At 44.7% G+C, this 21,747-nt stretch overlaps 1 protein-coding gene across 9 annotated transcripts in view; it reads left to right on the top strand.

Moving 5' to 3' along the window:
* The window catches only part of RBM47 (RNA binding motif protein 47), a 141,711-nt gene extending 121,683 nt beyond the window's left edge, over positions 1-20,028 (top strand). For 7 of the 9 annotated variants that reach the window (XM_036020011.1, XM_036020013.1, XM_036020009.1 and 4 more), the window contains 5 exons: positions 2,425-2,614; positions 7,935-9,094; positions 9,946-10,152; positions 12,747-12,952; positions 17,662-20,028. In XM_036020011.1, the coding sequence (XP_035875904.1) occupies positions 2,484-2,614; positions 7,935-9,094; positions 9,946-10,152; positions 12,747-12,952; positions 17,662-17,901 (1,944 nt within the window). In that variant the 5' untranslated portion in view covers positions 2,425-2,483 and the 3' untranslated portion in view covers positions 17,902-20,028. The remainder of the gene's footprint in view (positions 1-2,424; positions 2,615-7,934; positions 9,095-9,945; positions 10,153-12,746; positions 12,953-17,661) is intronic. The other 2 variants (XM_036020016.1, XM_036020017.1) reach the window with 2 other exon arrangements.
* The last annotated feature ends 1,719 nt before the right edge of the window (positions 20,029-21,747 follow it).

The raw sequence follows: 21,747 nt of genomic DNA, 5'->3' as shown, positions 1-21,747 counted from the left end.
CTGACTGGTTAACTTAGTACCTGCTGTGTGCATGTATACAGTCTGCTAGTAGCTCCAGGACCTGATCAGGAATTCTCAACAGGAGAAATTTCTGTTGTCAAAGTGGGGGCGGGGCACTCCTGGCGTCTAGGGCAGAGGTCAGGCATGCTACAGAGCACAGGACAGCCCCCCACGACATGGAGTCATCACACCCACAGTGTCAGAGGGAACGAGGTTGAGAAACCCTGGATTAAATGATACCTAAGGTCCATTAGCAGCTCAAATTCTGGGATATTATGAAATTAGGTGTATATGTGAAATAATTTTATAAATTGCAAAACACTATAAATTGAAGCTACTATTATACTAGCCATTGCTGCTTCTCCTCTTCCAGCTCCTTTCTGGTATCCATCTGCTCGTCATCCTTTCTGTTGCTTGCCCGATCCCTAAAGGTTTAGGTCAAAGGAGCTAAAATAAGGGGTGAAACTGGAAGTCCCTCCTCCTGCTTGTTCAGAATTTGGGAAAATGTTAATCCAGTAGGCAGATGTGTGCCAAATGTACTGGTTTTGTTATTTTCAGCATTACCCCATCAACCTGTTGAGAAAAAGTTAAGTGTGTCATGCGTATTTAAAGGGAACAAGATAACAGATTATTAACGGGGATTGGTGTGCTGCCAAACACCCGCAGACAGCACCCCCCACCCCTTTCGGGGGGGTGACTTTGTCCCTGGGAACCCACAGCAACATGCCTCGTTTTCGGGGATGTGTTGATAGAAATGCCTGGGAAAAGGGAGCCCCTTGGCTCTGCATCTGTTTATCAAACACAGGCATTCATTGGACGATATGCTTTGCCATAACGAAACCTGTACCAGCATCAACACACTGTGAGACGCAGCTTGACTGAACTCTTCTCACAGGAGTCGGGAGGGGACGGAAGGCAGAGCCCAGAAGGTCAGTATTCCACTGCCTCAGTATCCTCTCAGGATATTACCCAAACAAGAGAGTCACAGAAGGCTTTTTTTGTTCCAAGGGCCATGCCCTCAAGTAGAATGAGGTTGCCAGCTAAGACAGAAGAAAGAGCTTGAACTTCCGTCTTCAGGTTGTTTGGGCCCCCAGGTAAATTCCAAGTATTCTGCCTCCGAGTGAGCAGAACTCCTTTTACACTTTCAAGCCCCGAGGTAACACCAGAAATGTCCCACGGCCAGGGACCTGCCTGCCGGCTGGTAGGAATGCTATCCCTGCTGTTCACTCCAGGGGGTGGTGGCAGCTTGGCACAAAGCAGTAAGAACCAGTGGCTCAGGGTGAGACAGAATCTTGGAAACTTTTTGCAGGGCTCGTGTCTTCAATTCTGCGGCCCCAACTCGGTTTGTGGCATTCAGTGTACGTTAATCCTGAAACCATTCATCTGAAATGGGTGCTATTACTAGAACCATCTTAGAGATGTAGAAAGGGAACTGAGGCAGTTTACCTTGTTTGACACAGATAGTAAGTGGCAGTCATGATTTGAACCTATATTTCTTTGACTCCAAAGTCTTTGCTCTTCACCAGTACGGCGTGTATTCTGTTACATGAATTACATCCGTGCATTGTGTATGTCAGGTCATGCCTAAGAAGTAACTGTTAGGAAAGACAAAATTTTTTTGGTATGAATAAGGGATATCGAAATAGAAATCTAATTGCAAGCAGAGATAGAATTACCTCTTGGATAAATACATTTTAAATCCTTCCATTGAATTAAATTCCAGCTAGTGCTGGAAGACACTGCTCCCCACTGAATATATCTTCAAATTACAACGTGTCCGTTGGTTAGCAAATAAAACTCTCCCAGGAATTTCAAATTGCATATTAATCTCAAACACAAACACACACACACACACACACACACACACACACCCCTAGAGAAGTGAACCAAAGTTAACCAGTAGTTTCCATAATTCTGGAGTAAATGCATGCCTGCTTTGGAGTCTAGGTAATGACTGCTGTCAGAAGTACTTCCCAGTACAGTGGTATCCCTTGCCCTCTATAACATCCTAGCTCAAGGCTAAAATCTTACTGAAAGGTACTCCGAACCAGTACTAAGAAAGGAATTCAAATCCTTGATAATTTTTGCTTTAAGTCTGAGTTAACTCTGAAATTTTATTTTGCTCTGACAAGCTCAAACTCGACCTCAGACAAACACAACAAAAATTCTAGCTAAGCAGTTCAGAAGAATAATATAACTGGATTTGAAAAGATGTGTCCCTCTGTTTTATATGCCAAACTGTGCATAAGTGATTTGTTACAAATATACTGCCACGTTTGTTTAATGCTAGCAGCCTTGGGTGCACCGTGTGTGTGTGTGTGTGTGTGTGTGTGTGTGTGTGTATGGCTGTGGATAAGAGGGTCATGCCTCAGGGGATTTGGCACCCACCTGGATGAGTGACTCGACCTTTTGCATCCTATTCAGCAAGTTTCTTCAAGTTCATTCTGGAAGGGCCTTCGCAAACTTATATGGCCAAGAGTTAAATGAGGAACAGGCTTCCACTTGGATGCCCGAGCCACATCACCAGTGGAGAAGTCATGCTGCCAGGCACCTTACCTGCTGCAAAGGGAATCTGGGAGACTCTGGTACACCAGTCTAAGCCAGAACTCACAGGGTAGGCTTCTCGTACTCACTGGTTTAGAGATGGCTAAAATACCCTCTTGCCTGTTTCCCTGTAAACAGAAGGATCCTACATAGGGTCAAGATTCTTACAAGTTCAAATATCTTTTTTTTTTTTAGTTCAAATTTCTGATGGTGAGATTTCTTGAGCACTTGGTGCTAGGTTCTACCTGGGACTTTACACAGGTCATTGCATCGACTCCTCACCAAAGCCCTGTGGTAAGAGTCACTCAGGGGCAGCCGGAACAGACTTAAGCCAGACTGTGAGGGTTCAGATACCAGCTCTGATGCTCGTGAGCTGGAAACCTACCTAATCTCTCCGTGCCTCAGTTCCTTTAAAAGATAGACATCCTATAACCCATGCAGATATTGTAGGGATTGAAGTGAGTTAAATATATGTAAAGAGCTTAGCATACCATCTGGCACACAATAGGCGTTCAATGAACATTAGTTATTTTTGTCACCATTTTAAAGATGAGAATACTGAGGCCTAATGTGATTAAATGGCTCTCTCCCAGGTTCACTGCTAGTAAGCAGAAAAGCCAGGATTGGGAACTAGATCTCTCTGACTCCAGAGACTGTGTATCTATTTATTCAGTGGGCTAGGCAGCCAAAATCAGACTGTCCAATCCATTTAAAAAATGCCATGTGCCGAATGGGTGAAATTGGACAATTCCATGCCATTTATCCAGGTATTTTAAATTATTATTCACAGTCAAAGTTCAATTAATGAAGTCTGCTTATTATTCATTGTGTCTACACCTCTATCCTAAGAAGAATATATATATATAAAATTTTCTATATAGAAATAATATGGATATGTGTGTGTACATGTATGAATAAATATGTGTACGTGTATGGATATATATGTGTGTATATATGTGTGTGTATATGTATGGGGAGGGCTGTGTTTCCCAGCAACACTTTGCTCACAGAAACAAAGGGCAGGTTGCATTTGGCCATGGCCAAAGGAGGCCAAGGCCTGGTATAAGGCACGTCTAATTGTAGTTACACATTCTATTACATCTCTAAAGAGAAAGGTCATGTTAGCTGTACATAGTTCCTTTTTTAAGGCATTAAATAAATGATCTTTTGCATAACTAAGCCTTTGGGCTCAAATTCATTGCAGCACCCCATATAATCTTTCAACTCTGTTATATTAGCTATTAGAGTTTGTAAACCATAAAATTTTCCTGAATGTGTCCAACTAACTCAATGTACCATTTTTTATTGGCTTCCAATGAAATTCTAATTTTATGGGATCTTGTTTTTGTCCATGTTGCATCTCTGAGCCTTGCCACTTTTTTTTAGTTTTTTTAAAAAATTGTGGTAAAATACACATAACAAAATTAACCACTTTAACCATTTTATTTTCTAATCCCCACTCAAGGACATTTTTGTTGTGGACTCATTGTTTTCAGAGGGGGGAGAACAAGGACTCATTGTTTTCAGAGGGGGGAGGCAGAGGGAGAGAAACACTGATGTGAGAAAGAAACATCAATTGGTTGCCTCCACACACATCCCGACCAGCGACTGAACCCCCAACCCGGGTATTTGCCCAACTGGGGACCAAACCAACAGCCCTTCAGTTTACAGAATGTTAAGTGTACAGTTCAGTGTCATTAAGTCCATTCACATCATTGTTCTCATCGTCTCTAACAAACTAGTAAACACTAACTCCCCATTCTCTCTTTCCCCAGCTCCTGGCACCCACCACTCTATCTTCTGTCTCTATGAATCTATTCTAGGTACTTCATGTGAGTGGAGTTACACAATATCTGCACTTTTGTGTCTGGCTTATTTCACTTAGCATAATGTCTTCATGGTCCATCCATGTTGTAGCATGTGTCCAAATTTCCTTCCTTTTTAAGGCTTGGTAATATCCTGTTCTGTATATATACCATATTTTGTTTACCCATTCATACGGCAGTGGACATTGGGTTAGTCCCCACCTTTTGGCTATTGGAAATAAGAATGTTATGATCATTGGTGTACAGATATCTGTCTGAGTCGCAGTTTTCAATGCTTTCGGGTCTGTACCCTGTGGTGGAATCGGTAGATCATGTGTTAATTCCGTGTTTGAGGCTCCGAGGAACGGCTGCACTGTCAGCTGCAGCAGCTGGACCGCTTTACATTCCCACCAGCAAAGCACAGGTGTTCCCGTTTTTCCACATTCTTTCCAACACGCATTTCGGGTGTTTTAAAAATAATAGCCATGCTAATGGTTGCAACGTGATATCTCATGATGGTTCACACTTGTTTTTTATGTCCGTATTTGTAGTTCATGTAATAGTTTAGAGACTGCATTAATTAGCGTCCGCTGCAAATGAGATCTGTGTGTGTGTGTGTGTGTGTGTTTGTATTCCTCTCCTAGCTGTACAATTGTGTGAGGTGGACTTAAAGAATGTGCAGACAGTAAGATTGATAATATAAATAAATAGCTAAATTTTTGGCATTGGGAATATAAAAGACTAAAAAAGTAAAACTATCGCCAAAATTAGATGAGCTTGAAAATGTGTTGAAATGTCTGATACAGGTCCTAAAACTGAGGTGACTGAACTTCCTAATGACCAAAGTGAAGAGGGAAAGGCGGCCAGTGACATGATTCATTTATTTCAAGTGATGGACGTTTGGGGAAAAGAAGACTTTTCTTGGCTTATAGATATAAGAAATAAGCTGTATCTATTTTCAGTGAGATGGTTATGTTACTGATAACCGGAAGATTTCAGACTAAAAGCAAACAGAATTTTTGGTGAATTTAACGGGGATGGAATTGGCAGTGACTCCCATAGTCCAACTGTTAGAAGACTTTTTCGTGCGGTGTAAAACGAGAGTTTCGGAGTACAGTTGGGAAAACAAAAAGTCAGCGCTCCATGCCTCGGCAGAGTGATAGTTCTGTCTGTTCCTTCGTCCTCTAGTCAGCGGTTTAACAATGCAACACTTAAGATCTTGAATTGCCTCAACATGTTCATATTTGTGTTTGGCATTTTATTCCCAGGACAAAGATTATAAACACATAAGTGTTTATACAAATAGTGGTCTTAAGAATATATCCTATCTTCCATTTGAAAGGAGGAAAAGATCTTCATATTCAAATCTGATATTGAAATTTGTGTTTCATCTTGAAATTACAGGGACCAATGTATCATTTTCAAATGCGTACTAAAAAACCTTCAGGATAACTGGATATGTTGTCAAACCAGCTTTCAAGCACTTGAACAGCAAAGAAATAAAAAAGAATAGAAGCCGTATCAGACAGATGTTTTTAAAGAACTGACAAAATGTCAAAATTTATCTAAAATTGAGAGAGTTGGTCTAAAGTTTTACCCAGAAGTTTGGATAAAAGGTAATAATGACATTTCCGGAGCATTTACCATGTTCTAAGCAGAGTTCCAAGTGCTTTATGTGTTTTAAGTCACTCCTCCAAACCTAATATTAATACCATCACCAACATTTCCGTTTTGTAGATGAGGAAACTGAGGCATAGAGCAGCTAAGTGTCTTTGCTTCAAGTCATACAACCAGGAAGCGTGCGAGCTAGGATTCACACACAGCTGAGCAGTCTGGCTCCGGAGGCCGTGCCACATGCCCCACTAAACTGCTCTGCATCCCATTGTTACAGCAGATAAACCAGAGAAGAATTGCTTTGGCCAATTGGCAAATAAACATCTCAGGTTTCTGTTGTGTCATTACAACTTGTTTTGTTTTGTTTCTTTAAATAAATTTAATTGTCCTTAAAATTTCCCTTAGTACTCCTGTATATAATTCCTAGTGGCATATTTTCTAAAAATATGATGCTCTGGGTTCTTAAATGATGAAACCTTAGCAGCCATTAATTTTTATGTTTTTTATAGGAGTTTTAAGACCATGGAGGAATGCTTATAAAATAAAATAAAGCAGCAGGATATAAATTGGTTAGAAGCCAAGCTTTACCCACCCACCCCTAAAAACCTATTTTTTAAAGAAGATGGGAAAGTTTAATTTGGGCCATCACTGAAAAGCAGAATTAGGAGTGACTTTTTGTTTACTTTTATTAATTTTCCATAAAATTTGCTTTAGTACTTTTATAGTTCAAGAGCTTTTTATTACAAAAGCACAGTACACAGCTCCTAGCAATAATCTTATTGTATAACTTACAATCATTACCACTGGAAAAAAAGATTAAAAATAATCATTTCTACACACCTCTGAGCTGCATGTGTGAAGGTAGCACAGTTTGGACCTGTACTGTCACGTGTGATTCTAAATTAATTAATTAACTCAGTGTATCGGTTTTGCTAGCCCCATTTCAAGTGCTCAGTAGCTGCCTGTGGCTGGTGACAGCTTTTCCATCCTCGTTACAAGTTCTGCGGCACAGCACTGATTTAGAAGAACACAGAATCTGGAGCTAGACAAGTTGGAATCCTGGTACTAGCTGATATTTGCCATGTGAAATAGGCAATTTAGCCTGCCTCTCTGAGTTTACTTCCCCACGGCGAAATTGGGACTAATGGTAATATCACTTACCATGTAAGGCAGTTAAGATCAAATAAGATAATGCATGTGACACTTCTCTGAAAACTAGAGCGTGGTTTACCAGGTAGCTGCGGCTTCACAAGTCTCCCAGTTTGAACTTAATCTCATTGTGGACTGATTGTAAATCCACGAATGATACATACCAAGAGTTTCACTTAAATGGCACCATTAAAATCACAGTGTGCTTGCTCTCTACCACAGCTCCTAGGCCAAGCCCTTGGCAATGTGGATGTTACATTTCTTCCTTGTAAAAAGCTTCAGCCTACAGCTCTGTATCTATTTTGTATAACATCTCAAAGTTATTCTTAACAATGTAAATACATTGCTTTATTTCCAATCCTAAATGAAAAAGACTGTCTTTAAAAAGAAAGCAAAGAGGCTTTGTCTGCCAAAGCAATAAATGGGGGTTAAATGCCATAACTAAAAAGAAATCTATCTGAGTTGAAAGGGCAGGAATTAATTAATTCCAAGATGTTGCCATTTGCTGCAGGAACAGGAGGTTTTCACTGACAATTACAGCAGGTTCTCTCTGCTTCAAAGCTGATTAGGCGGAAGTACTTGCTCATTCATTTTCAGTTTTTCCGAGTCACTTCCGGTTTTTCGTGCAAAACCACTTGAGTAATTTAGACTATTTTAGAGCTGCTGCATTTCCAGAGCGGTCTCCATCTTATTTCTCATTTGACCACCTGATGGATAAGCATGTCTTGTATGTCTTTTAAAAAGGGGGGTGTGGGGTAGGGAGTCAAGTTCTGGCTCCACTTGGTGCAGATTCCACACTCACCCTCCCTCTGCCTCCCTTAGGTCTCCACCAGCCGTGGATGCCTTTGACATTATGACTGCAGAAGATTCCACCGCAGCCATGAGCAGCGACTCGGCCCCTGCGTCCTCTGCCAAGGTGCCGGAGGGCGTGGCCGGTGCGCCCAACGAGGCCGCGCTGCTGGCGCTGCTGGCGCGCACGGGCTACACCATGGTGCAGGAGAACGGGCAGCGCAAGTACGGCGGCCCGCCGCCCGGCTGGGAGGGCCCGCACCCGCAGCGCGGCTGCGAGGTCTTCGTGGGCAAGATCCCGCGCGACGTGTACGAGGATGAGCTGGTGCCCGTGTTCGAGACCGTGGGCCGCATCTACGAGCTGCGCCTCATGATGGACTTCGACGGCAAGAACCGGGGCTATGCCTTCGTCATGTACTGCCACAAGAATGAGGCCAAGCGCGCGGTGCGCGAGCTCAACAACTACGAGATCCGCCCGGGCCGTCTGCTCGGCGTGTGCTGCAGTGTTGACAACTGCCGCCTCTTCATCGGAGGCATTCCCAAGATGAAGAAGCGTGAGGAGATCCTGGAGGAGATCGCCAAGGTCACCGAGGGCGTGCTCGATGTGATTGTCTACGCTAGTGCAGCCGACAAGATGAAAAACCGCGGCTTCGCTTTCGTGGAGTACGAGAGCCACCGGGCTGCCGCCATGGCGCGCCGCAAGCTCATGCCCGGCCGCATCCAGCTGTGGGGCCACCAGATCGCTGTGGATTGGGCCGAACCTGAGATCGACGTGGACGAGGACGTGATGGAGACCGTGAAGATCCTTTATGTGCGGAACCTCATGATGGAGACCACAGAGGACACCATCAAGAAAATCTTTGGCCAGTTCAACCCAGGCTGCGTGGAGCGCGTCAAGAAGATCCGCGACTACGCTTTCGTGCACTTCGCCAGCCGGGAGGACGCCGTGCACGCCATGAAGAAACTCAACGGCACAGACCTGGAGGGCTCGTGCCTTGAGGTGACGCTGGCCAAGCCGGTGGACAAAGAGCAGTACTCCCGCTACCAGAAGGCGGCCAAAGGCGGCGGGGTGGCCGAGGGGGCTGCTGTGCAGTCACCCGGCTACGTGTACTCTTGCGACCCCTACACATTGGCCTACTATAGCTACCCCTACAACGCGCTCATCGGGCCCAACAGGGACTACTTCGTGAAAGGTTAGTGGGGGCAGTTTTCCTGGGCAGGCCCGGGAGAGCCACGTCTGCTAGGAGGGCTAGGTCAGGGGCGTTGTGGTCATAACTGAGTTGGTGGACCCGTCCCCCTCTATCCATCTTCATCTGGGTGTCAGTTCTGGGTTCTGTTCTTTGCTGGCACTTAAGGCATTCACTTCTATAGCATTGAGAGAAATGCAGGTCCTTCCTACATATAGAGTGAGCAGTAAGATCATGGGGGGCATGCAAGTTCCTGAATACTGCTTTCCCATGATCTACCCAATTAGGACCTGAAACCTGCTTGTGAAATTATACCTTTAGAATGTTGCAGAGTAGAGGGCACAATGTTATTGGTTTGCTTTTTTGTTTGTTTTTAAGTCATTGGCTAGGCTACAATAAAATTGAGTATTACACTGGGAAACAAAATACCAAGATTCTGGGTTCTGCTCACCGATTGACCGGCTCTTTTGAGTCTGTGAGTTCACTCAGCCTTCTCACCCTCCCTAGGGCTGTTTTCTCACACACAAAATGAGGAAGGTAAACCAGTAGTTCCCTTCCAGTTCTAACTTTTTTACAATCTATGACGTTTTTCTTTATTGAAGTTGCAATTGCAGTCCTGGGAACTCATCCTGCAAGGTGATGTCTTGCGTCAGAGAGCAGACATACTTAGGGTGCAAATTGAGGCCGGAATAAAATGTTTGAAGTATCTCTCCCAGCTCACTGAAGAGCCGAGGTTTAGCCTCCTGCAGCCGTAGACTCCAGGCAAACCCCTAAATGCCAAGAACCTTGAGTTAGGGTCTGTCTCCTGTACTGTCACTGTTGGTTGCTCATCATTTGTTTTGTGTTGTTATTATAAGCAGGCAGCATAAGAGGCCGGGGTCGAGGTGCAGCTGGCAACAGAGCCCCGGGGCCCAGGGGTTCCTACCTCGGGGGATATTCCGCCGGCCGTGGTATATACAGCCGATATCATGAAGGGAAAGGAAAGCAGCAAGAAAAAGGATATGAACTTGTACCGAATTTGGAAATCTCTACTGTCAATCCAGTTGCCATTAAACCTGGTACAGGTCAGTATAAACCAGAGCAAGAATGCACCCATTCAGCCTAAACCCCAACCCTCTCTTTAAAGTGACCCCAAGCCTACCTTCGGCTCTTGCACACAGGTTCGTCTTCTCGTAGACTGCCAGAGATTAGGCAAAGAATGTGGCCTCCTGGCTGTTCTTAATCTGGAACTTAAAAGGATGGTCTAGTTTTGACCATGTTCAAGTCGAAGTTCCCAACAGTGTGTGTTTCAAATGTGTGTCACCAGTTGTGAGGCTTTTTTCCCAGCCTGTGACTGAGTAGGCCATGACGGGGGTGGGAAATGGCAGAATATGAGGCTCCTCTATATCTTCTATCAGCTAAAAACTGTCTTGTCCTTTCTCAAGCCAATTTCTACTCCAGCCATCAGATGCCAGAGGGTGCAGCTTCCTGCCATTCTGAGTAGAAAATTCACCTTCTGGAGCAGATAGCACCACTCGTCCCTTGTCCTGAACTTAACACACCTGAAACACCTAGGGACGAGGGAACCAAGGCAGTGGTGAAAGTGTTTGCAGCTACTTATTGCCTGGATTCCAATCCCCAGCACTCATTCCCTCCTCTTTCTAGATCAATAGCTTGGGGTTTGGGGGTACTGAAGTAATTCAAACTGGGATCTGGAACTTTGCTTTCACCTCCAGGCCTCACAAACCAGTTGGCCAGTGTTGTTAGTGCCCACTGATGAGACAGGTCATCCTTCTGACCCAGACCTGCAGGAACTTAACTCCACTGTGTGAGCATAGCACAAACTCCCTGTTAGCGCACACCACGCAAAATCCAGTTGTGGGTAATCACAGCGGTCCTCCTCCAGACATCTTCCTGGTTTCACAGAGGTAGACTGAAGAGCTCTTCGAGAGAATCCCCACTTTGAAGTTCATGAGTTTCATCTGGTTGAGGAGTGTATGCTCCTTCTGGCTAACCGTCAAGGAATCTGCACATCTGCGGCATGGGTTTGCTTAGGCCACGTAGGGCTTAAAAGCATTTTCCCAGCAGAGCTTCCTTTTGAATTAATTCAGTGATAATAATGTGGGGTTTTTGATTTTGGGGAGATTGTTTTTTTGTTGAGGGGTTTTGGGGTTTTTGGTTGTTTGGTTTTGGGGATTTGGGGTTTGTTTTTTTTTTCCGCTTGTGAAAAAATTCTTCAATTTCTGCAAGTGACCCAGACTGGATTTCCTCATAAATGCCACTGATGTTAGGAGCACTGTAAAACTGATCCTGTATCTCTAATTCCATAAAACAGAGCCTGAAAGCAGGAGTTGTCGCTTATACTTGTTGGAAGAGGGTCTCCTGTCGGCAAGTTGCAGCAGCTTAAGATTGAACTAGGGGAGAGAACTCTTAAACCATGCTCAAGTGCACAGTCATGTCCCGGGGCCCGAGGTAGAAATTCCTGGGGGGCTGACAACCAGCACAATCCAGAGTTACTTAGCACAACCCCGATGTAGCTAAAACTCATAACGCTCTCTAGGCCCCTTTCCCTTTGCCTCTATTTGTGTTTGATCCAGAAAATTAGAACTTTTTGTTTTAGGAGAACCACCAGCACAGTGGTGAAGTGTCTGGGTGTGAGGCCATGCAGTTGGAAAGGCAGGTTAAAGATTTGGTTAAAGTTTTTAGGCAGATTTTATTGAACAGCCACGCCATTGTTTATCCTACAGTCAAATTTGTCTCTTTACTCTATATGAAATCAGCTGTTATTAGCACTAATATACCTCCAGTTGGAGAAAACCCAGAAATGAAAGGATACTTTGTGTATGCACTTCATATTCTTGCTTCTCCTCTCAACACACACCAAACATACACCCCCACACACAGACTCCCCCAAACCAGGGCTAGTATTTTTTTCTTTTCACCTTGCTTTGTCCTACACTGATGCTCAGTAACTCCTCTCTGAATCTCTGGTTGAAATGAGTCCTTCAGACCCCATTCACAGGAACTCCTCTTGGAACTGGCAGGTCCATCAACAAACAAACCAGTCTCTACTGCTTTGCTGTTATGAGTGGACACTGGAAAACTAGGGAATCTTTCCCTTTGTATTGTGTAGTTTTTCTTGAATCGGTAATGTTGAAGTCTGAAACACAGGGTGGGGAAGGTGTACGCAGACCTCTGAGTTCTCAGAATGAAACCTTCAGCAGCACCTGCTGCTCAGAACTGGGGAAAGTGAAAAGGCAGCAGGCCTGGTGATGAGACAGTGAGAAGGGAGGCGTGCTCTCCCATGGCTGGGCCTCAAGCCTCTGCTCTCACTTCTCATTCTGAGCCCGTTTTCGCAGTTAGAAGGCTTTCTTTGGCTCTGGAGGACATCAGGAGTAAGGTTCAAAAGATTTTCCTGTAGAAGCCATGGGAAATGGTGTAGAAATCTGACTCTAGACTTGACTTCCTCTGTGATGATCTGTTGGGAGCCTCCATCCATGCCCACGTGGTTCCTCGTAAAAGACAAGCAGGGGGAGTTCCTGCCACCTCCCCTCTCTTCCTTACCTGCCCTGGGAAAGCACAAGTTAGCGGGGAATAAATAGCCCGTGCCTCCCAAACTGGGGTTTTTTAAATATTGAGAAAATGATGGACCCATTTTTCCCCCTCACTTGTCTTGCAGTGGCCATCCCTGCCATTGGGGCCCAGTACTCCATGTTTCAGGCAGCTCCCGCTCCTAAAATGATTGAAGACGGCAAAATCCACGCAATGGAGCACATGATCAGCCCCATCGCGGTGCAGCCAGACCCAGCCAGCGCTGCCGCCGCCGCCGCCGCTGCCGCAGCCGCCGCCGTCATTCCTGCGGTGTCCACACCGCCGCCTTTCCAGGTAGAGTTCCTGCCGCAGTCGCTGCCTTTTGTGAGTGAGGCCTCTGTTCTTGCGGTCGGTTTACTGTTAGCAGGGGAATTCATTGTGTGCCCAGCTTTCTGTTGGAACTGTGGAATCAGGTGCCAAAAATTTTTAATGTGCCTCATGACAGGACAAAAATATTTAAATCCTAATCGTACTACCCTAATATTACCACAGTATTATTTTTCACCGTCCTAAAGATGGGAAGCAACATGCAAAAATGGCATGTGTGATCTCTCAGTGTCACAGTGTTGCACTTCCTTTTTTTATGACCCTGGGTAATGTTTAACTCCTGTTCTTATTGTGAAGGTGCTGACAGCCGAAGTCCAGGCAGAGAGCTCTTGTTTTCCCATTCCAAACCGCAGTTCCGTGAAGATTTGTGTTTAAAAATCTCTTTTTCATGCATTCTCTCTCTCTCTCTGAATATAGACATATGTATATATGTATACATATATAAGCATGTCTTACATGTACATGGAGCAAGAAATAGCTGAAGAGATATGTGCAATTTTATAAAATCTGTCCTTAATCATCTCCGACCATATCCAGCTGCGCCCAAATCTCTCCCAGGCCAGTCTTGCCATTCCAGCCTCCTCCTCCCTTTTTCTCACAGTGTTCTCTCACCTGTGGTTTGATGCGTGGGTCACCAGCCAGCAGTGATCACGGAACGCTGCAGATGGCTCGTCAAAACACGAGAAAAACATACACAGAGACAACCAGGTGGAGATGTAGGAACAGAATGGCCACCCTCCCTGGTGGGGAGAGCACGTCGTTCCCCCTCTGTAGAGGCTTTTTGTTGGTTTCATTTGCATAAGAATTCAGGTAGAGCTCATTACTCATTGCTAGGAAGTAAGGATCAAACAATAGATAACAAGGAAGTCTGAGGGCCTATTTTGAGTCAAGGTCAAAGAGCTATAAGACTTCAAGGAACAAACTAACTTCCTCCTTGGACCTTTATCATTCAACTGAGAGCATTCTAAACAAAGCAGGTTTCACAGGATTTTACATATTCTTTCTTAGGCCTGATCACCTGGGGAACCCGCCCTTTCCAGCACAGGGCTGCACCACCCTCCATCATTGTTTCAGGCTTAGTGGAGCAAGGGAAGTAAGGCAGCCAAGAGATAAGGAGATTTTCTCCCAGGCGATGAGGACTCAGGCTATGTCAAAGCCGAGGAGCGAGGGTCCATCACCCCCTTTTGCCGTAGCCCCCAAAGTCCTTCTTTTGGGGGCCTCCCACGTGATTGTGCCTGTCTTAGGTCGTTCCCCCCTTGGGGAATCTTACCCGTCATTGGCTAACCGACCAAGCATTGGGGTTCAGTTATGAATGAAGCAGCAGAAGCCGCGCTCCTGCCAGGGAGATAAGCTTTTGTCTCCTGGCTAGCTTGTGGTCCAAGGCCACTCCCTCAGCCTTAGCTTAGGCGGAGGGTACAGCTTCTGATACCAGGCAGGGCGGTTCCCAACAGTGGTTTCCTTCTCATCTCTTCAGTGAAGTCTTGCCCATCCACCTAGCTTTGGAAATCATCTCTCCTGCACTTCTCATTACCTACTTTATTACCTGGCACATGACTGCCAGTGTGTTCCATCTCCCTGATTAAAATGAAGCTCCTCCAGCCCTGATCGGTATGGCTCAGTTGGTTGGTCAATATTCTGCAAAGTGAAAGGTCTCTGGTTTGATTCCCAGTCAGGGTACATACCTGGGTTGTAGGTTCAATCCCCAGTCAGGGCACACGCGCGAGAGAGGCAGCCAGTCGGTTTCTCTCCCACATCAATGTTTCCCTCTCTCCCTCTCTCCCTCTCTCCCTCCCTCCCTTCCTCCCTTCCCCTCTCCCTAAAAATAAAATATAAATAAATAATTTTAAAAGGTAAATAAAATAAAATGAAGCTCTTCCAGACCAAGAGCTATACCTTATATCTCTTTGTACCTTCAGTGTGTATGTAGCTATTCTTAGTGAGGCAGTGAATCTCGGGCCTGGGTCCCTGATCTAACTGGATAAGAATTATCCACGGAACAGAGATTCTTAGACTCAGAAGATCCCAGTTCACAGAACTGAGCTGGGGTTCTAGAATCCACATTTGCTACAGGCTCCTCGGTGATGCCGACGCAGAGCCAGCCTCGTGAACCGCCGCAGTAGGATGCTGTCTACGTGCGTTTGCCCACTTGAGCACCAGGCTTGACTACATTGTTCAGAAAGGGTAACGTTTTTCCATCTGCCAGTAAATCGTCAAGTAGTCTCTAACTCGGGACTTCTACAGCCAAAGAAGGAGTGGGCTGTAATGTGGAATGGCAGCTGAGTGCCATTACTCCTTGTGGGCTGTGAATATCTACAGCAACTTGCAGTTCCTTGGTGGAATTCTGGTTATAATTTCTAATTCCTCTTTACTGAGGAATTTGTGAACCTTCGTCTTTGGCATGGAGCACCAGTTCTGGTCAGACCCAAATTCTAGACCTCAAAATCATGTCAGAACAGCAGCCTGCTTCTGTGTTTTGTCCGTCTGTGCTGGTTGTCACCATCAGGGTCTTTATTTGAAGTTGTTGCTTAAGAATTTGCTCAATGTACAACCATCAGTTGATTCCTTTGGAGAATTTTCCCTCCTTCAATATATTCTGCAGAATGCCTAGGGCTACTTACCTTTTAACCTGGGAATGGTTTCTGTGAGTGGGTTTGGCCTTGGTACTGTCCCTCACATCTGCGTTCTCTGAGGTCTCTGAGGTCTTTGCCCTGGGTTCCCTGCTGAGCTCCGTCCTCCACCCCCTCGGCATTCCCTGCCAAACTGCAGCAGAGGAGGACGCATTTGAAGCCCTACCGCTTGGTGAATGGAACACATTCCTAAGTGGAAACAAGTGCCCACCTTCCTATGGGACACCTTCAGTGAAGCTCTTGTGTTCCAGGTGCCCAGGGGTGTTCCTGTGTAGCCATTTCATATCCAAAATTTTGTGTGGCCTTAGTAAGTAATGCAGAAACTGTTTGCTGGTGTGGGCAGCATTTCCTCCTTGAGGAGAGAGAACACCGAGGTCCGTGCTCCCCAGCCCATCCCACACACCAGAGCCTGGGGGTTGGGCTGGACTAAAGCATACAGAACGGGTCCTCTCCGGTGGCACCTTCCCTGCAGTGACATCCCCTAGTGCATTTGCCACTCAATGTATGTCCACACATTTAGAAAGGATCACTTTTATCTTCCTGGGAGCAGTCTTCCCAGTTCCAAAGTTCCTCTCCCTGGTTGTAAAATGAGATATTCATCGTTACAGGTTGTAGAGGGCAAGATAATGTGGGCTTTTAAAAGTGCAGGCTCCAGAGTCACACTGCCCCTGCTTAAAAGCTGTTTCACCTTGTGCAGGTCACTTAGCACCTCCGAACCTCTCCATGTGATCATGGTGCCAGCTTCATGAGTGGTTGGAGTGACTCAATAATGTCACACAATGAGGCTGGTAGAACAGAGTCTGGTAGACCATAATCTTCCAGTTTTATTATTAGTGTAATTATTATTTTGGTTAGCATTGAAAAAAATGACTCTTAGGTTATGAAGTTCCTTTGAACATAATTTTGTGACTCTGATCTGCAGGTTCTATAGAGGAATGATAACTTAATTCCTTTACCAAAATCCAGGAGGAGATCATTTTTAAAGTCTAATTCTCCATTTCATAGACCCTGCACTGTTTATGTGATGCTGCATTAAGACAGAGAGGCCACAGCAGCATTTGCAGGAGATATTGTTCAGTGTACGTCTTCACCAAAAACCCCCTTCTCCGTTGCGGACGCTTTGGGAAATGCTGAACCACACACAGTGCTCCCTCTCTGCTCCTGTGCGCTCTGGGAACACAGTGTGTTGTTACGCTTGCAAGGAGAGAGGAGGAAGTAGCAGGGGCTTTTGCAGTAGGTGTGGTGTCGACTGTGAGGCAGTGTCAGTGAGCTAGTTCTTCCCCTTCCTCCTCCCGTGAAAACTCCTCCTCCTCATCCTTTAAAGCCTGGCTGAAGTGCCCCCACCTCTGAGATGCTGCCTCCAGCTTCCCAGGTTTCTTGGTTCCTTCTGACGGTGTCTGGCAACAGTTGGTGTGTACAGTGGTGTTCCATCCTAGGTGGGAGATGGTTGAAACCATTACATTTGTGGAAAACTGTGAGTGGTCACACTTTTTTTAGGAACAGCTTGAGAAGCCGCCCCTTTGGAGATCTGTAAACTTTGTTCCATACAGTTGCCAGGGTGTCTCCTCTTCGTCTTTGAAGGGCCACGTTCCTTCAGTGACGTGTGAGTTGAGGCAGCTGGCATGTCTGTGAGGGCCCTGTGTTAGGGAAATGTCTGATTGCAGTGAGACCCACTAAGTAAAGGATAGATTCTTGACTGTCTTCCCTAGCCCCCTCCAGGGCACGTGCTGATTAGGTGAAGGTGGTGAAGATTCAGCTTCCCTTTAGCATCCAGTTGTCCAACTCGCACCTGTTGAAATTGCATGAGCCTTGAGGACGCAACTCCACCTTACCATAATGGCTCTCTTCATATGCCCTTTACTGGAGTAATTGTTCAAGTAATTGTTCTTTGCTTGCCCTCCTACGTCCCTGCCCTGCCCTGCGAGTGGAGGCCTTTGTTTGTACGTGTGGGAGTTGAAGGAACCAGCGAATGCACTTGCTGAATGAACGGAGGATGAAATGGGAGAGGTACAGTGATCACTAGGCATCGTTTTTCTCTCTCCTCCTCAGGGCCGCCCAATAACTCCTGTCTACACCGTGGCTCCAAACGTGCAAAGAATCCCCGCCGCCGGGATCTACGGGGCCAGTTACGTCCCGTTCGCTGCTCCGGCCACAGCCACGATCGCCACACTACAGAAGAACGCGGCCGCGGCCGCCGCCGTCTACGGAGGGTACGCAGGCTACATACCTCAGGCCTTCCCCGCTGCTGCTATCCAGGTCCCCATCCACGACGTCTACCAGACGTACTGACAGCGGGGCCGCCCGGGGACGACCGCTGAAGGAACACTTACTATTTATGAAGAAAGAACATGGGGGCTCGGCACACACACGCAACCTGAAAGTGAAGAATGTAATGCAGCAGCATCCTGCAATATTTTATACACATGAAGTTTTCACTGGGGTTTTTTAAGACTGCTTTCCAGGTAGCAGGCCTGTGTTCATACATTTCCAAGAGACTCGCGTGGGTTCGTGCCTTAATGACCATCTCTTAAAATCTTTGTATGCTGTAGTACGTTTGTATAGAGGTTTTTGTTTTTGTATTTTTTAAGGATATATTTTCAGTATGAAGGTTATTTTCTTAACTTCTGCACTCCAGAGATTTCTATTTTGTAGTACCTTCAATAATATATCAACTATATATTAAAAAGCACACTTGAGCAGCTAGGGAAGCATTTTGAAAAGTGTAGTCAATATTTAAAGATACAAACAATAGTGCTTTAAAATACTACAGAAAATGTTATTTTAAAAACTATACTGGAAAGTGCAATTTTAAAATGAGTAAAACCTCTATTTTTGCTGGCATTAAGGATAGACGGTGTTACCATGTGTTATCCGTGATGGTTCTATTTTTTTTTTATTTAAGAAATTAAACACTCAGTCTCTCCTTAAGCCAACATTGAAAAGACTTGTCACACTTCTGAGTCCACACACTGGAAAGCTCTCACCTGCCACCATCACCTTGGGCCCCTGCTCATTCTCCGTTTGACTTTACTCTTAAACTTGATGTTTCCTCTGCACTCCCCTCCTCACCCCTTCCTTCTGTCCCCAGCCCCACTTCCCTGTGTGGCAAGTCTAGAGCAAATGAATTTCTCGGGTAGAGAAAACATTGATGGCTTTTGTACTTCTTCCTGGGATTTTGTTGGTTTTTTGTTGTTTTTTTTTTATTATTTGGGTTGGGGACATTATTTTCAATAGAACTGATGGGTAAGCCCAAGACTTCAATAGTTTTCCTAAGACATCTTTGCATCGCTATTTAATTGTCCAATATAAAACTTCAGTTCCACTTCTACTGCTTTATTTTATTTGTTTTTGAAGTATAAGTTTGTAGAGACGATGAATGTTATTGCAGCAAGGCCCCCCAGAGACTTTTGTTGCAGAAAGTTAATGCTTCTAGTTGCCTTATCACGTTTCTTGCAAAATGTGGTGTTAGAAGTGCTGTTTAGGGAACAGGGTTTCCCTGCGTTGCTGTGCACGTGACAGGAGAACTGAATGGGGGTGGGGGGCAGGCACACTGGGTGGGGAGAGGAGGAGGAGAGAGTTAAGAGTTTGTAAATATCTCCTAATGCTTTTAGGTTTTTTTATGTTGCAGAAGTTCATGATATATAGTTTAATGCAAAGTGAAACCATTTTATTCCAATGTTATTACAAGTTTTGTTTTATTAGGAAGTAAATATGTTGTTGCAGTGTTTTGTGCCTGTTTAAAGGCTTTTGCTTAGCAGAGTGAATGTAAAATACAGTAAAATATTAAGATTGTCATCTACTTTATGAAATACATCAACTTGGAACTTTTTTTAAAGGCTTGAGCAAGGAAGTGAGGTATGCAATAGATAGCAGGAAACGCAGTTGTGTTTTTATGTCATATTATCGATCCATAAAATCTTTCCACTCACTGCATTTTTTGCTGACGGCTGAATTCTTATTTGTGGATTAATAATAAGGTCGTGCCTCTGGCAAATAGTTTTTAGTTTTGTTTTTTAAATTCTAAATGAAGAGATTCCCAAATGCCCCCCTGCCCCCACCAACCGAGGGTGGGATGAAATTTTTATATATAAACAATATTTATTTATTGTGTAAAATTACTGAGTGCCTGCAAAGACCTTGAAACATTCCTAACATTGCTTTTCATCATTCTTAAATGACATCAAGTGATTGTGCAATGTTCCTGAGGATGTCCCCAGCAAGCTGCATCGAATCTGTTGGAATGAATAATCCAACAAGATGCAATTTGGACTAGATCCTCATCCCTTGACTTTGTGTGAAAGAAGTGGCCTCTGTCCAGTGTAGGACTGTCACAGTGTCAGTAGGTGAGACTCTGACCCAGTGGTCTTACTGTATTTTACATGTGCCTGTAAATTATTTGGGGGGATGGGGGGGTGGGGGTAAAAAATTATTTTTTCTTTTTACCCCCCCAAATAATTATTTTTTCTTTTCTTTTTGCTCCCCCCTCCCATATTTGGGGCAGGGGGAGTAAAAAGAAAAAACATCTTAATGTGGCAAATACCAAACTACCTTAAAAACAAATGTGTGACCATTTGCTATCGACAAGCCTTTTTTAAAAAATATTTTTTATTTTTAATTGTTCAAGTACAGTTTCCTGCCTTTTACTCCCATCGCAGCCCACCCCGCCCCCCCCAGGCCTCCCTACCTCCCTCCCGTTTCCACCCCCACCGCTTGTTTTTGTCCAGGTGTCCTTTATACTTGTCCCTGCAAACCCTTCCCCTTTTCCTCTGAAATTCCCTCTCCTCTCCCCTCTGGTCACTGTCAGCCTGTTCTCTATTTCAGTGTCTTTGGTTATATTTTGCTTGCTTGTTTGTTTTGTTGATTAGGTTCCTGTTAAAGGTGAGATCATATGGTATTTGTCTTTCGCAGCCTGACTTATTTTGTTTAGCATAATGCTCTCCAGTTCCATGGCAAGCCTTTTCATTGTTTCTGTCTCAAACCCATTTCACATACACTACTGAGGGAAGTTGATAACTTGAAATGTGAACTTTTTTTTTTTAGGGTTAAGAACAAACTATATAAATGTTTAAAAAAACTTTAGGAGTTTGGTTTTCAAACATGCTAGCAGTTTAGTTGTCTTTAGTTGCTTTGTATTTGAAAAGCTTTTAAATTTATTTAGGTCTTGCTCCATTTACAACACGTTCTTAGGTTGTATGTAGTAAATAAAGCTCTCTTTAAAGCAGTTTCAAGACCATATTTTAAATTGTGTTTTCTTTATACTGGTTTTTTTTCTCGTAAAATTAGAAGAACTGTTAACAGCATAGAAGAAATAAACTAATGCAGTATTTTCAGCTGGAGACACCAGCAAGTTGCTGTCATGGGTTTGGGTTTGCAATTACTACCGAAGCTGGGGTACATAGTAAACAACTGTGAAGTATTACTACATGAAACTTGAGCTCAGGTGGTGGAAAGGCCAACACTCAAATACCACTCAGCATCTGGATTGGAATGGGATGTGGCAAAGCTTGTCACAGCTGTCATTGCTTCAGGGTGTTTATGACCCAGCAGCTTTACACTGCCCTCTAAAAGGAGGCCGCCGATGTGACACGGAGTTGTTTGCTTTCATGAAGTGCTGGGGTGGCCTGCATGGCGGTGACCGCGTGGGAAGCCAGAGCCTTCTGTTCCTCCTTTTCACAGGGCACAGCAGAGTTAGCAGAACGTTTCCTTCCCTTTTCTGTGAAGTTCAACACCAACTTCAGACAGTGTCCGTCAGCAGCCCCAACCAATGATTCAAAGGAGAGCGATGGGTTGTTGATAGGATTACTTCTAAAAATTGCCCTGTGTGGTTTTGCCATTAAGAATTTTACCTTCGGAGTCGTGAGCTGCCTGAGTTATGTATGGCCTCCCCACTAACAGTCCTTACAATTCCTCTTAAAAAACATAAAGGCCTTTTTAGAGGCAGAAGAAGCTAGGAAACTTGCCCAGATGACAGATCACTGGGCAGTGTTTTCAAGGACAACAAGATCTGCTGATTCCTTCTTGTCCTAGGAGAGGAGTACAGATGCCCTTCAAGGTACAGAATCATGGAGTTTGACTGATCTCATTAGAAAAAGAACTGACAATCATAGAAAATGTATATGCACTCGGCCATGTGCC

Source organism: Phyllostomus discolor, chromosome 1, assembly GCF_004126475.2.
Source record: "Phyllostomus discolor isolate MPI-MPIP mPhyDis1 chromosome 1, mPhyDis1.pri.v3, whole genome shotgun sequence".
NCBI lineage: Eukaryota > Metazoa > Chordata > Mammalia > Chiroptera > Phyllostomidae > Phyllostomus > Phyllostomus discolor.
Note: the sequence above shows the minus strand (reverse complement) of the source record. Positions and strands in the feature narration are given on the sequence as shown.